The 12,731-nt window shown below is 67.4% G+C and overlaps 2 protein-coding genes across 3 annotated transcripts in view; both read left to right on the top strand.

The window, feature by feature from the left end:
* Positions 1-66: 66 nt before the first annotated feature.
* On the top strand, positions 67-8,102 carry CHLRE_10g420512v5 (uncharacterized protein). 2 transcript variants are annotated; one of them, XM_043066459.1, is made up of 14 exons: positions 67-187; positions 376-465; positions 663-2,614; positions 3,261-3,327; positions 3,597-3,635; positions 3,839-3,922; positions 4,145-4,791; positions 4,945-5,068; positions 5,336-5,643; positions 5,867-5,892; positions 6,075-6,152; positions 6,480-6,552; positions 6,870-6,884; positions 7,132-8,102. In XM_043066459.1, the coding sequence occupies exons 1-14, from the start codon at positions 128-130 to the stop codon at positions 7,481-7,483; spliced, it is 3,915 nt and encodes a 1,304-aa protein (XP_042919857.1). In that variant the 5' UTR covers positions 67-127; the 3' UTR covers positions 7,484-8,102. The 2 variants fall into 2 exon arrangements, with proteins under 2 accessions (XP_042919857.1, XP_042919856.1); XM_043066460.1 differs by lacking the exon at positions 6,870-6,884.
* Positions 8,103-8,176: 74 nt separating this feature from the next.
* Positions 8,177-12,731, top strand: part of CHLRE_10g420500v5 (uncharacterized protein) — a 12,562-nt gene continuing 8,007 nt past the window's right edge. Inside the window, exons 1-11 of the mRNA XM_043066458.1 lie at positions 8,177-8,603; positions 8,924-9,067; positions 9,215-9,304; positions 9,561-9,593; positions 9,873-10,103; positions 10,274-10,578; positions 10,903-11,023; positions 11,257-11,306; positions 11,598-11,850; positions 12,096-12,200; positions 12,552-12,649. Coding sequence (XP_042919855.1) covers positions 8,229-8,603; positions 8,924-9,067; positions 9,215-9,304; positions 9,561-9,593; positions 9,873-10,103; positions 10,274-10,578; positions 10,903-11,023; positions 11,257-11,306; positions 11,598-11,850; positions 12,096-12,200; positions 12,552-12,649 — 1,805 coding nt within the window. The 5' untranslated portion in view covers positions 8,177-8,228. The remainder of the gene's footprint in view (positions 8,604-8,923; positions 9,068-9,214; positions 9,305-9,560; positions 9,594-9,872; positions 10,104-10,273; positions 10,579-10,902; positions 11,024-11,256; positions 11,307-11,597; positions 11,851-12,095; positions 12,201-12,551; positions 12,650-12,731) is intronic.

Below are 12,731 nucleotides of genomic sequence, written 5' to 3'. Positions count from 1 at the left end.
TGCGTGCGGTGCGAGCGCATGCCTTTTCAGCATTTGAGTCGAACATGCACTTATCTATGATTGGCTATTAAATAATCACACCGCTCGCGCCCACAGCAACTCGCTACCTCGCTACAGCAGCGTCCTCATGGCGAGCAAAGCCCAAGCACCTGCAGCAGGGCTAAGCACGCAACCACAGCCGCTCAAGGCGCGTGAGCTGGTGCTGAGGTTCACAAAAAGCATGGACCTGTCGCCCGGCCCATGCGACTGCCTCGGCGCTCAGTGCTCGCGGTCATCCCACTCGCCTCCCCAACGCCTTCCCCTCCCCTCCCCTCCAGCAAAACTTCCTGCCCCAACCCCCTTCCGCTCGCCACTCGCCAATTCTCGTCGCCACAGGTCTTCCTGCACCCAAGCCTGCGGAGCCTGCGCACGCGCCACGCCATCTGGGCCCGCAGGCTGGCTCCCCTGGGCGTGCTGCTCACGCGGGTGGGTACCGTAGGCGTACGTGTGCGCGGGTTCCGCCGCTTCTCGCACCTATACACACACACGCCCCTTCGACGCCAGCTGCCCAGCTCGCTCACTGTCTACATCCAGAGGGAATACCGTACTGCATCTCATATACTGGCCCTGTCGCTGCCCCCACCGATCCCTGGATTGCCGATTGCCGCCGTACACGCGCGCAGGGGCAGCTGCCCGAGCCAGGCACCTTCCTGGCTGTGGTGGACGTGGAGGTAGGAGCCGCCAGCTGTGCCGGCGGCAGTAGCGGCGCCGGAGGCGGGGGCGGCGCGGACAGCTACTGCCGCTTTGACGCGCACTCGGCGGCGGCGGCGCAGCTGCTGCAGCTCCTCCGTCGGGGAGGTGGCACTGCCGCGGCGGCTGCTGGCAGGCCGGCCGCCGGCAGCAAGAGGCGTGTCGCCGCGGGGCCTGATGACGGGGCTCATCCACAGGGTGAAGCAGCAGGAGGGCGGGCTGTAGCAGCTGCAGCCGCCGGTGCTCGTGGCAGCCCCGCCACACCGCGGGGCGGGCAGCAACATGCAGCTGCTGCGGTGGCGGCCGCACCGGACGCTGACAGCAGGGAGGAGGCGGCAGGAGTAGCAGCGACTAGGGAAGGCGGCAGCAGCAAAACACAGCAGGCGGGAAAGGTGACGTGCTCGGTCAGCAGGAGCGCCGCGACCACCAGCAGTAGCAGCCTTGGCAGTAGCAGCCACAGCGCTGCTGCTCCTGCAGCTGACAGGTCAGCAAAGCGCCACTCGGGCTCGGCGTCATCGCGTCGCTCGCTGGACTCGGCGGCGCTGTCGTCGCTGGCGGCTGTAGCAGCCACCGCCGCGGATAGAGCCACCGCTGCTACCGCCAACTGGGAGCGGACTGCTGCTGTCACGTGCGAACGTGGCGGCGGCGGCAGTGTCGGATTTACTGGATCCATCTGGCGGCCGCACGTCGCGCGCCTGGTGTCTGACAGGTGGCTGGTTGCGTGCTGCGAGGCGGGCGCGATTCTGGATCCAGCGCCGTACGATGTACTGCAGGCGCCCGCCAGACTGGCAGCGGCGGTTGCGGCGGCGCCGTACCTCCGTACACCAGGCCAACTGCCACCTGGCGGCGGTGTGCTTAAGACAACCGGACCAGCCGGCAAGGGGGACGGCGGCGGCGGGGACCGAGGCGAGTCGCGGCCGTGGAAGCGGCTGCGCTGGCAGGACACGGGCGATGATGGTGGGTGGCAGGGGTCCAATGGTGCGATGAGTGCTGTTGGCGTAGGCGCCTTCACGCAACCGCAGGACCTCGCTGTTGCAGCGGGTGGGGATGGGTTGCGGGCGGCAGCGCCCACAGCCACCGCCGCTGCCACCTTCCATTCCTCGGGCGGGGTCACCCCCGGCGCTGCAGCTGGTGTGGCTGCTCGCCCCGCACCGCTGCGCCCCTGGGTACCGCCGCGCCTGCTGGCGGCGACCACTGCCGCCGCTGCCGCCGCCGCCACCTGGGGCGCAGTGCTCGCACCCCAACACACCACTTCAACAGGTGGCGGCACCACCCGCTCTGCTGGAGCCGGCGGTACAGGGGAGGGCCCGGCCGCGGCCGAGGCAGCGGCATTGTTGGCTACCACCGGCACCGGTGGCTTCTGCTCGCCCGCCGCTGTGGTTGTGGGGCACGAGCCTGTGCCGCTGGCATGGTGGGAGCCGGCAGCGCCTGTAGCAGTGCCTACACCGGCACTGGCACCGGCAGTAGCAGTAGCAGCAGCTGCAGCAGTCGGAAAGTCAGCAGCAGGAGACAATGCTGGGGGCGGTGGGGCGGCGACGGGTGTTCCAGAGGGTGGATGCGAAGCTGCTGGACAGGGTTATGGGTGGGAGGCCGCGGCGGTGCCGGTGGCCGGGGGCGCCTGGGTGCCGCTGCCCGACCACCTGGGCGGACCGCGGGCCTCGCCGCCTGGGGGCCTGCAGCCGCCGAGGTGGATACCGCTGCCGCAGGACCCGGGGACCAGGGCGGCAGCAGCAGCCCCGGCGGCAGCAGCAGCAGCAGCAGCAGCAGGCTCCACGGCGCCGCGAGCCCCACCACTGTCCTCGCTGGACGCCGGCTGCCGCCTAGCACTCCCCCGGGTTCGTGTGGTGTCGTACAACATCCTAGGCAACACCGCGTGCATGACCAGGTGGGCGTGGGTGTGGGCGTGGGCGTGGGCGTGGGTGTGGGTGTGGGTGTGGGTGTGGGTGTGGGTGTGGGTGTGGGTGTGGGTGTGGGTGTGGGTATGGGTGTGGGCGTGGGCGTGGGCATGGGCATGGGCGTGGGCGTGGGCGTGGGCGTGGGCGTGGGCGTGGGCGTGGGCGTGGGCGTGGGCGTGGGCGTGGGCGTGGGCGTGGGCGTGGGTGTGGGCGTGGGCGTGGGCATGGGCGTGGGCGTGGGCGTGGGCGTGGGCGTGGGCGTGGGCGTGGGCGTGGGCATGGGCGTGGGCGTGGGCGTGGGCGTGGGCGTGGGCGTGGGTGTGGGCGTGGGCGTGGGCGTGGGCGTGGGCGTGGGCGTGGGCGTGGGCGTGCGTGTTTCGGGAGGCCGGGGAGCCCCATACGAAAGGGGGAGGGTCACTGGGGGACGGAAGGTTGCCTGTGACGGTGCGATTGATGTGCGGGGACCTGAGCCGCGCTGACGTGCCATCCCTGGATGTCGCTCCTCACCACCTGGACACCGTAACCGATGCACCACCCAAGCCACGCACTCCAATCCTGTCGTTCGGCCTCCGCCACCCTACCTGCTGTGCCGCCGACTGACTGTCCGCCTGCTCCCGCCGCCCCGCCCGCCCTCAGCCGCGCCGGCGCCGCCATGCCGCGGGAGCATACCACCCTGGAGTTCCGGGGGCCCAGGCTGCTGCGGGTCAGTGGGAGCATATTGCGGGTCGGTGCGGGCTGTGTCACATGCAGCGCTGCCGCTGCTGCTGCTGCTGCTGCTGCTGCTGCTGCTGCTGCTGCTGCTGCTGCTGCTGCTGCCACTCAGTACACACACACACACGCACACACACACGCGCGCCTGCATCGCATACAGTGTCCTTGCACTGTGTTTTCCTTGTGCTCTTTAACACACGCGCGTGTGTCCACTTACACGGCACACGGCATGCACATGCACGGCGCACACGCACATCACAGGAGCTGTGGGGATACGACGCTGACGTCATCTGCCTGCAGGCGAGGAGGTTGTTTGTGTGTGTGCGTGTGCGTGTGTTGAAGGTGCTGGAATGGCGGGAGCCTCCAAGGTTCCTCGTTGATCTGGGTGGCTGGGAGGGCAGCAAGCCTCCTTCTCCTCCTCGACCCTCCACCCCTCCACCCCTCCACCCCCCTGCCCCCGCGCCCCTCGCCCCCTGTGCCCCCCGCCGCCGTGCCGGCCCCAGGAGGTGGATGTGAGCGTGTACAGGCTGTGGCTGCAGCCCTGGGCCGCCCGTCACGGCCACACCATCACCTACCTGCCCAGAGGGGTGAGCGCGCGCATGCACTGAGCAGCAGCAGATTACGACAACACATGGCAGGGCGTAGTCCCTTGCTAGCCGTAGCGGCAGTTACTGGTAGGGGCGAGCCGCGACCACGGTCACGTCTGAGCTTATAGCTGCAAAGCCCAGCTTCATGCAAGTGCTTTTAGCCATTCCAGATGTTCCATCAAAGTATGGAACCATTCACGCCCGTCCTGCACCCCACCCCAGGCAAGCACGCCGCTGGGCCCCACGGAGTCGGCTCCACGCATGGACCCCTGCTACAGCCCCTTCAGCGCCGCCAGTGGTGGTGGCCGTGGCAGTAGCAGCCGCAGCCGCAGCGGCAGTGGCGGCCGCGGCCGCGGCGGCGCCGCAAGCAGCAGTTCCGGTGGTGCCGGTGCTGGTAGGGGCAGTGGAGTGCCTGTGGGGGAGCTGGATGGGATTGCACTGCTGGTCCGGAGCCCCCTTCGGCTGCTGGAGGTACATTGTGAGCAGCTGGCGGCGCGGCGGCCCGCCACTGCTACCGCCGCTGGCGGAGGTGGCGGTGGAGGTGGCGGCGGAGATGGCGGCGGAAGTGGAAACGGCAGTAGCAGTAGCAGTAGCAGTAGCAGTAGCACCGGCTTCTGGTCGCTGCTGAGCAACCGCGGCGTGGGGGCCATCCTGGCGCTGGTCGAGGTTGTGGATGGCGGAGGGGCGGGCGGCTGCGGCGGCGGCGGTGGCGGTGGCGGCAGCGGCGGTGCGGATGAGCGCACAGCGCAGCCGCAACAGGGCGGTGGCGGAGGTGCCGGCGGCAGTGGCAGCAGGGGCGGAGGGGGAGGCACGGACGCGCCTGGCCGTGTGTTTGCGGTCGGGACGACACATCTGTGGTGGGACCCCAGGTGTGTCTGTGTGGGGTTGTAAACGCCAGCCCAAATTAAAACGAAAACGAGCGGAGCACAGGCAGAGGTGTTAGCCGCAAGCGTTTGTACGAGGGGTCTCCATTTAAAACTGCGCGCGCGCTCTGTTGCATGCGCTGCGTGCTTCGCCTGCAGGCTGCCCCACGTGAAGGCGGCTCAGGCGGCGCTGCTGTGTGAGGCCGCAGCGGACTTCCTGCGCCGTGTGGCGCCGCGGTGGGGGCACTCGCACGGGCAGCAGCGCGGCACTCCCCAGCCCCAGGTGGGCGTGGCGGGCGGGGCGGGGCGGGGCGGGGCGTGCCCGTGTCTACTAGGCACCTAGCGCCAGGAGGGCCAACTGTATCCCTGCTGAGCACCCTTGCTTAGTGCGTGTGTCAGGAGGTCATGGCTGTAAAGCTTGCATGTGCGTGAACGGGGCGAGCATTCCTCGTCATTACGCTCACGGCTGTCGTGCTCACGTACGGTACATGTGCCGTACACACGGTGAACACGCGCCTCATCACCGCCGCCGCCGCCGACCACGCGCCAGGACGACGTGCCGCTGGTGTTGGCGGGAGACCTCAACAGCCGCTGGGCCGTGTTCGACCCAGGGCCGGTGGAGCTGGGGCTGCCGCGGTCACCACCAGCCCGCTCACGCAGTGGTGATAGCGGTGGTGGTAGCGGTGGTGGTGGCGGTGGTGAGCAGTACGGCGGCGGCGGCGGCGGCGGCGGCGGCGGCGGCCAGCGCTGCCGGCGCTGCCTGGTGAGCGGCGTGTACGAGCTGTTGTCGGGCGGGCGGCTGGAGGAGGAGCACCCGCACCACCCCGCCTGCCCGGCGCTGCTGCAGGCTGCCGCGCCGTGAGTGAGGGGCGCAGGGCGGGGAGCGAGTGGGCGGCGAGCCCGCCGCGCCACACACTTGGTGCGGGTACATGTATGGCTGTGAGGGGCATGGGTAGTTGGGGAGATGGGCACTCCGGGTGCAGTACAGTAAGGACTGGCTCGTGGATGCCGTGGATCACTCATGTCAATGACCCCTCACGGTGTGTCACTCGCACGACGTCCTGTGGCCTCGTGCATGCAGGGGAGACGTGCGCCTGCACACATCAGGTGCGTGTGTGTGCATGTGTGTGTGTGCTTCTGTGTGTGTATGCGCGCCCCGACCTCTAAGTCACACAACACCAGCAGCCTCACCAGCCCCCGGCTGCTGCAGCCACCTCACCCGCGTCGTTGCTCATCCCACTGCACACCTACCTACCTACCCCTACCCCTACTGCCCTCCTGCCTGCCAGGTCTGCGGCTGGCCAGTGCGCACATGGTCGCCAACGGCCGCGAGCCGCCCGCCACCAACAACTCCTGCAACTTCATCGGTGAGGCACTGCGTGGGGCACTGCGTGGGGCACTGCGTGGGGCACTGCGTGGGGCACTGCATGGGTCACAGGATAGATGGGACACTGGTTGTGGAGCTGATGAGCTTCAGGGGCGACTCCCTGCTGCTTGAGGTGGGGGTTGTAGCGCCCCACGCCGATGCATCCCGCACTCCGCGACCCGCGCGTGGCACGCACCTGCCCCGCAGCTGCTACCCCCCCCTTTCCCCTCGCTCTACTGCATTATTGCGTTGGGTTTAGTTTGGGCTGGTATCTACAACCTCCCTCTCCCTCTCCCTCCCTCCACCCCAACCCCCCGCCGCCCCCAAGGCTGCCTGGACTACCTGTGGCTGTCCCGCGGCGGCCACTGGGCGGTGGCGGGCACCCTGGACCTGCCGTACACGTGAGCGGCGGCGGCGGCGGACGAACAACATACATGTGGGGATGTGACTGTGCAGGAGGTTGTGGCCGTGTGTCCACACGCAGGGAGGGTGGCATTCTGGGGGGAGGGGGTTGCAGAGGGGGTTGGAAACGCGGTACACATGCACTCTGGGGGAGGGAGGGTTGCGCCCAGCTCCACCGCCCGACTTGCCCAGCAGGCATTCTTCACCTCCTGCAATCCCCCAACCCACACACACGCACGCACGCACGCACACACACACACACACACACACACACACACACACACACACACACACACACACACACACACACACACAGGTTAGGTAGATGGGCGTAACAGGTGCTTCGGGTAAGTATGGTCTCGGCTCGGCAGGTCGGTCGGCTGTGGTAAGTATACTCGGAAGGTAATCCGCGGCCGTAATTCTGCATCGCATACACTGTCCTACGCGTAATGTTTTCCTTGTGCTCTTTAACACACACACACACACACACACGCACGCACGGTCTTCAAGCGCCGCAATCCATCCGGCTCTCCCTCCCCGCCCGGACCACTCCCCACCGGCCGCCACCCCAACCGCAGGTACGGGCCGGACCCGCGGGGTGACGGGCTGGTGGGCGCGGTGGGTGCCGGCAGCCGCGCCGCCGGCATGCAGCAGCAGCGGCAACACGGAGCCGGCGGCAGGCAGCGGCGCGACGGCAGCGGCGGCGGCTGCGGTGCGGGGGATCCAGGCACTGACACGGAGGATGATGCGGCAGCGGAGGAGGGCGGTGCCTTGGGCAAGGTGGTGGCGGCGGCGGACGCTGCTGCGGCATGTGGTGCGGCGGTGTCGGCGGCGGCCTGCTGCCCGGTCATGCCCAACGCGACCTTTCCCTCGGATCACTGGGCAGTGGGGGCGGAGCTGGTGCTGCTGGGCGGCTGGGGCGGGAGGTAGGGTCCACGCGCACGCGTGTGGGTGGGGAGTTAGATGAACTTGCTGGCCGTGTGCACGCATGCACGGGCACGAGCTGGTGCATGATATCCCACATGGAGATGGACACATTTGATTAAATGGTTGTGTGGTTTAAGCGCTGGAATACCGTGAAACGCCCGCGGCGGCGCTGCCAGGCGCGGGTGAGGTGGTGGGCGCGGCGGCGGCGGTGGGCGTGTTGCGGGTGCGGGTGGGGGTGCGGCAGTGGCGGCAGTGGCGGCAGTGGGTGCGGTACTGCTGTCGCGAGTGCTCCGCGACACACTGGATGCGGGGCACAAGCGCGCAAGGCGGCGTCGGCGGCGGCGGCGGGTGCTGCCGGAGGAGGGGCCGTCCAGGTGCGTACAGCGCGTGGGCGTTAAGTAATGGTCAGCCGCCGCGGTACATGGCTAGCACCGTATTGTGTCCTGCGTTCTACTGGTACTGAAGTGTTAAGCGAGTACCATATGAGCGGCTGTGCAATCTGAGGGGCATGTGCAGTATTGGAAGTGGACGAGCAAGCGGACGTGCAAATGGAGGGGCGCCGGTGCGATTGGGCAGGCCGCAGCCGTGTCGGGTGGAGCGGGAGAGCTGGGGAAAGACAGATCATGGGTTGGGTTTTTGGGCCACGCAAGGGCTTGACTTAATGCCTCACGTTTCAGCCTTTTAGGAACTGATGTTGAACATGACTCTATGTGACATTATGGAAGCGCCGCGTTAAGAAGTAGTTAGCATGTCTCGGCTCGAAGCGGTCAAGGCCCTGGAACATGGCGCCGAGGTGGAGGAGAGCAACGGCCGGGAGCAAAGCATTGTTTGCCTGGCGGACGAGGCTGTTGGTAGCGAAGGCGCAACGCCTGGCATGAAGCAGTATGGAATTCAGTCGCTCACGCTACACAAGGACGCCCGGAACGATATCAAAGTCACGGTCGATGCAGGATGGGTGTTTGACACAAGCAAAAAGGACTTTTCGCATCTACGTCTTTGGGACGAATGCGAACACTTTGCGTTGCCTGGACAGCCGTTGCCAGAGCAAATTACACGCAGCCCGACCTACACGTTCACGGCCGTGAACGACCACTGGACCGCCAACAAAGCGGACTACTTGCAGGTGCGTCCGGCTGGCAATGGAAGCGAACCGCGGGACGAGGGCACAAGCGCCCGCGGCCGTTAGTGTGCATCTCCCACACGTCGAAACGGAGGGAACACGGGCAGGGGTACATGTAGCACACGGCATACGGGCTTGCAGGGGCAGGTGCCGTCAGGGCAGTAGCCATTCCGTCCCTTCTCCCGCCCTCCCCCCCATCACCCTGACCTTTCCCCAACACCCTGCAACACCCCGGCCCCTGCCCGGCCTGCGGCACCCGCCACCCCCTTCCACGCTTGCACCCCTCTCCCCCAAGCCTCCCTCTCCGCCTGCCCCTTCTGCAGGTATCGTTCTTCCAGCCCTGCGCCGTGTCCCTGCTGCTGGTCAACATCGGCCGCGTGCCGCTGTGGGTGCGCAGCGGCTTCTCCAAGGTGCCCGAGTCCAAGTTCTCGCTGGCGGTCAAGTGGAGGCTGTCACCGCACATCGTGGTGCGTGCGCCGGGCGGTGGAGATGGGCGCGAGGAGGCGGGCGGGGTGTCACCTTCAAGCTTGATAGGGAGGGGAGCGTGGAGACGCGATTCATGGCATGACGCAAACAACCCCTTCCCCCTCCCTCCTCGCCCCTCCTCGCTGCAGCTGCTGGCGATGATGTCACAGAAGCTGGCGGCGTGCCGGGGCGCGCGGCTGCACCTGTGGGAGTACAAGGAGGTGTGCGTGCCGGGGCAGGTGAGCGGGGAGCGAGGCGCAGGCTCAGCAGGAGCAGGATCCGGCACAGGTGCAGCAGCAGGACTGCAGGACTGCAGGACTTCAGGACTGCAGTACTGCAGGACTGCAGTCAGGGAGGCGGACGGGATGGCGGCAGGCGGGGCATGTGGCACTGTTTGTCCAGGGTGGAGTGCTGCGGGGCGCTGCCTGCATGCTGCTGTGCGTGTGACCTGCCCTGTGTTGCCCCGTGTTGCCCTGTGGGCCGCCCACCCGCCAGGTGTACAACTTCGGCGGCTCCGAGGGCGTGCAGGTGCGCGACTGGGGGCTGAGGGCTGGGGGCTGGGGCTGGGGTAGGCATGCAGTTGGATGTCAGACACGTGTGTGGCCGCGGTGTGTGGGCGCTGCCGGCTGCCAGCTGTGCTGCGAGCATGGACACTGCAATGGCGGCCCTCCGTCAGGAACCAGCGAGCATGAAGACTTCTTCTCTTCCTCCCAACCGCCACCACCATCACTGCTCCCTCGCCCCTACCACCTCACCTCTCCCTCCGTCATCTCTCCCTCCCTCCACCCCTCACCCCCCCTCCCACAGGGTCTGGAGGACTACACCTACCTCTTCCTGTGGCGCCCGCTCACAGCCAACGAGGTGGCGCAGCTGGAGGCGGCGGGCGGGCCGGGCGCGGCCGGCAGGCAGCTGGCGGGCGGGCCGGCCTGGGACGCGGACGCGGGCGAGGGGCCGGACGCGGCGGCGGCGGACGCCACGGCGGCGGGGCGGGCGGCCAACGCGCGGCGGAGGGCCAAGCACCTGGAGAAGATTGTGCAGGTGGGCTGGGCGGGCTGTGTGTGCGTGTGTGTGTATGTGGGTGCGGGTGTGTGTGTGGGGTTGAAGCCTGCTGACCCCGATGGCAATGTGACTCGCCGTAATGTGAACTCCCCGTCCCTTCCCTCCCCCTCCCCCTCCCCCTCCCCCACCACCACCCCGCCCACGGCCAGGCTGTGCTGGATGACGACATGGAGTCGCTGCAGCGCTCCTGTGAGGCGTACGGCAAAGTCATGGCGCGCATCGCCAAGGCCGTCACCGCCGCGCTACAGCAGCAGCAGCAGCAGCAGCAGGAGGGCTCGGGCGGCGGCTCCGGCGGTGCCGCGGTGGCGCCGCTGCCTGCCTCAGCGCTTCGGCCCAGCTTCCTGACGCTGTCGGGTCGGCCGCTGACGTCTGTGGCTGCGGACCTGAACGTGCAGCCGCGGCTGGTGCTGTACCTGGTGGAGCAGGGCGCGGAGCTGGACACCAAGGCGCTGAGGTGAGGGGGTGGGTGGGTTGTAGGTACCAGCCCACACTAAACCGAGCGCAGCGTAGGCCAAGGCGACAGGTGCAAGCGGGGGGAGGGCGGGGCCGGGAGTGACGGAGAGGGGGCGGGAGGTAGAGGGGTGGAGGGGCTAGGAGTGGTTGCGGCGTCTGGAAGGGCCTCAAAGCGCTAAGCCCCATCAAGTTCATGCTTGGGTGGGGGGTTCAATCGCTCGGCTCTCCAGTGCGTGTCGCACGGGCGGCGCCACCCTGCCACCCTGTCAACCTGTCGTGTACGTGTCGTGTATGTGTGTGTGTCTCCTGCTGTGTCGTTCCGCAGGTTCCTGCTGAACAACAGCAAGGCCCTCCCCACGGGCGGCTATAAGGACGTGCGGCACTTCATGACGGCCTACCTGATGCACCAGCGCAACCCCATCGCCTGCGCCATGGTGTTCGCGCAGGTGGGCAGGCGGGGCTGTTGCGCATCAGGACGGTCCATGCACCTGCACACGCTGCAACACGCACACGCGCGCGAACACACACACACACATACATACGCACATACATACGCACACACATACGCACACACATGCACACACACATGCACACACACCCCTGTGCTGTCCTACGCGTATTGTTTTCCTTGTGCTCGTTAACACCCCTGTGCCGTGCCCCTGTGCCCACACACCCACAGGTCCTGGACGAGCAGGCCGCCGTGTCCAGCGGCAAGAAGCGCGAGTACACGTGAGACTGTGCGTGTGTTTCTGATGTTCCTGTTGTTGCCGTTGTCGTCACATTAGAGATGGTTGCGGTACATGTCCTGGAGACGCGAGTCATGCGGCGACACGGGGGCCGCGGGGAGCTCCAGTGCGCTGCGCCACGTACACGGAAGGGCCCCTACGCCCAGCCACTGTCTGGCAAATGAATGATACTCGCATCGCCTTTCGTGGGCGGCTACTATGCTTCTCCTCCTCTTCTTTCTCAATACTCCTTATCACGACCCCTGCTCCCCCTGCTCCTCCTCCCCCCTCTCAGCACGCTGTCGCGGCGGCTGCGGCTGTGTGCGGTGGCCATGGTGGAGCTGCTGCAGAAGCTCAACGTGCAGCCGGGGGAGGAGGCGGGCACAGGCGGCGGAGGGGGCGGCGGCGGAGCGGCAGGTGCGGCGGAGGGCGGCGGCGCCGAGGCGGCGGGAGGTGGAGGTGGGGGTGGGGGGCCTCAGGCGACCCTGGCTGACGTCCTGGCGCCACGTGGCGTCACGTGCAGCCTCAACGACTACTCGGCACTGCAGGTGTGTGCATGCATGTGTGCGTGTGTGTGTGTGTGTGTGTGTACGTGTGCTGCTGCTGCTGACTGTCTGTAGGCAACAACAGGGTACCGCACGTACTCACACGCCATCAACCCTGTGTCTGATGCTGCTGATGTGCGTTGCGTACGTCTCTCCTTCCGCACGCCTGCCCACTCCCGCGCTCACACGCACGCACCCTCACCTCCCCATGATCATGCATGTCACCCCCTCCCCCCCGCACCCACCAGGTGGCCTACGAGACCAAGGACCTGGACTTCATGTCCGCCAGTGTGGTGCAGACCTACCTGCAGGACAGGTGGCTGGGCGCGGACTACATCGCCAACGCACTGCAGGTGCCAGGGGGGCCGGTGGGGGGCTAGAGGGAGGAGGAGGAGGAGGAGGAGAGGGGAGGAGAAGAGGAGGAGGAGAGGAGGAGGGAGGAAGGAGGAAGGAGGAAGCAGGGATGAGGAAGGAGGGAGGAGGCAGGAGGAGTTAAGGGAATACGATGAAGATGAATGAGGGTAGTTGAGTCCCTGGAAGTCCCAGGCAATGCACGCGCTGCAGGTGAGGCCCAAAATCCAACGCCGGTGGACTCGTGTTCCATGGACCTGCATGCTTGCCCACTGACCTCCCCCCGCTTCCTCCCTCCCTCCCTCCTCCCCTCCCTCCCCCTGCCCTCCGCCCTCCTCCTCCCGCCCCTCCAGGACAAGGGCAGTAACATCCACTACGGCGACCACCACCTGGTGCTGCGGGTGCTGGAGAGCGCCGGCTTCGTGGGCGGGCTGGGCCGCAAGGTGGCCAGGTGGGAGGATGGGGGGGCGTGTGTGTGATGTGTGTGTGTGATGTGCGTGTGATGTGTGTGTTGGGGGGGGAGATGTGTGTGG

This window comes from Chlamydomonas reinhardtii, chromosome 10 (assembly GCF_000002595.2).
Source record: "Chlamydomonas reinhardtii strain CC-503 cw92 mt+ chromosome 10, whole genome shotgun sequence".
NCBI classification, from domain to species: domain Eukaryota; kingdom Viridiplantae; phylum Chlorophyta; class Chlorophyceae; order Chlamydomonadales; family Chlamydomonadaceae; genus Chlamydomonas; species Chlamydomonas reinhardtii.
This window is presented reverse-complemented; position numbering and strand designations above follow the sequence as displayed.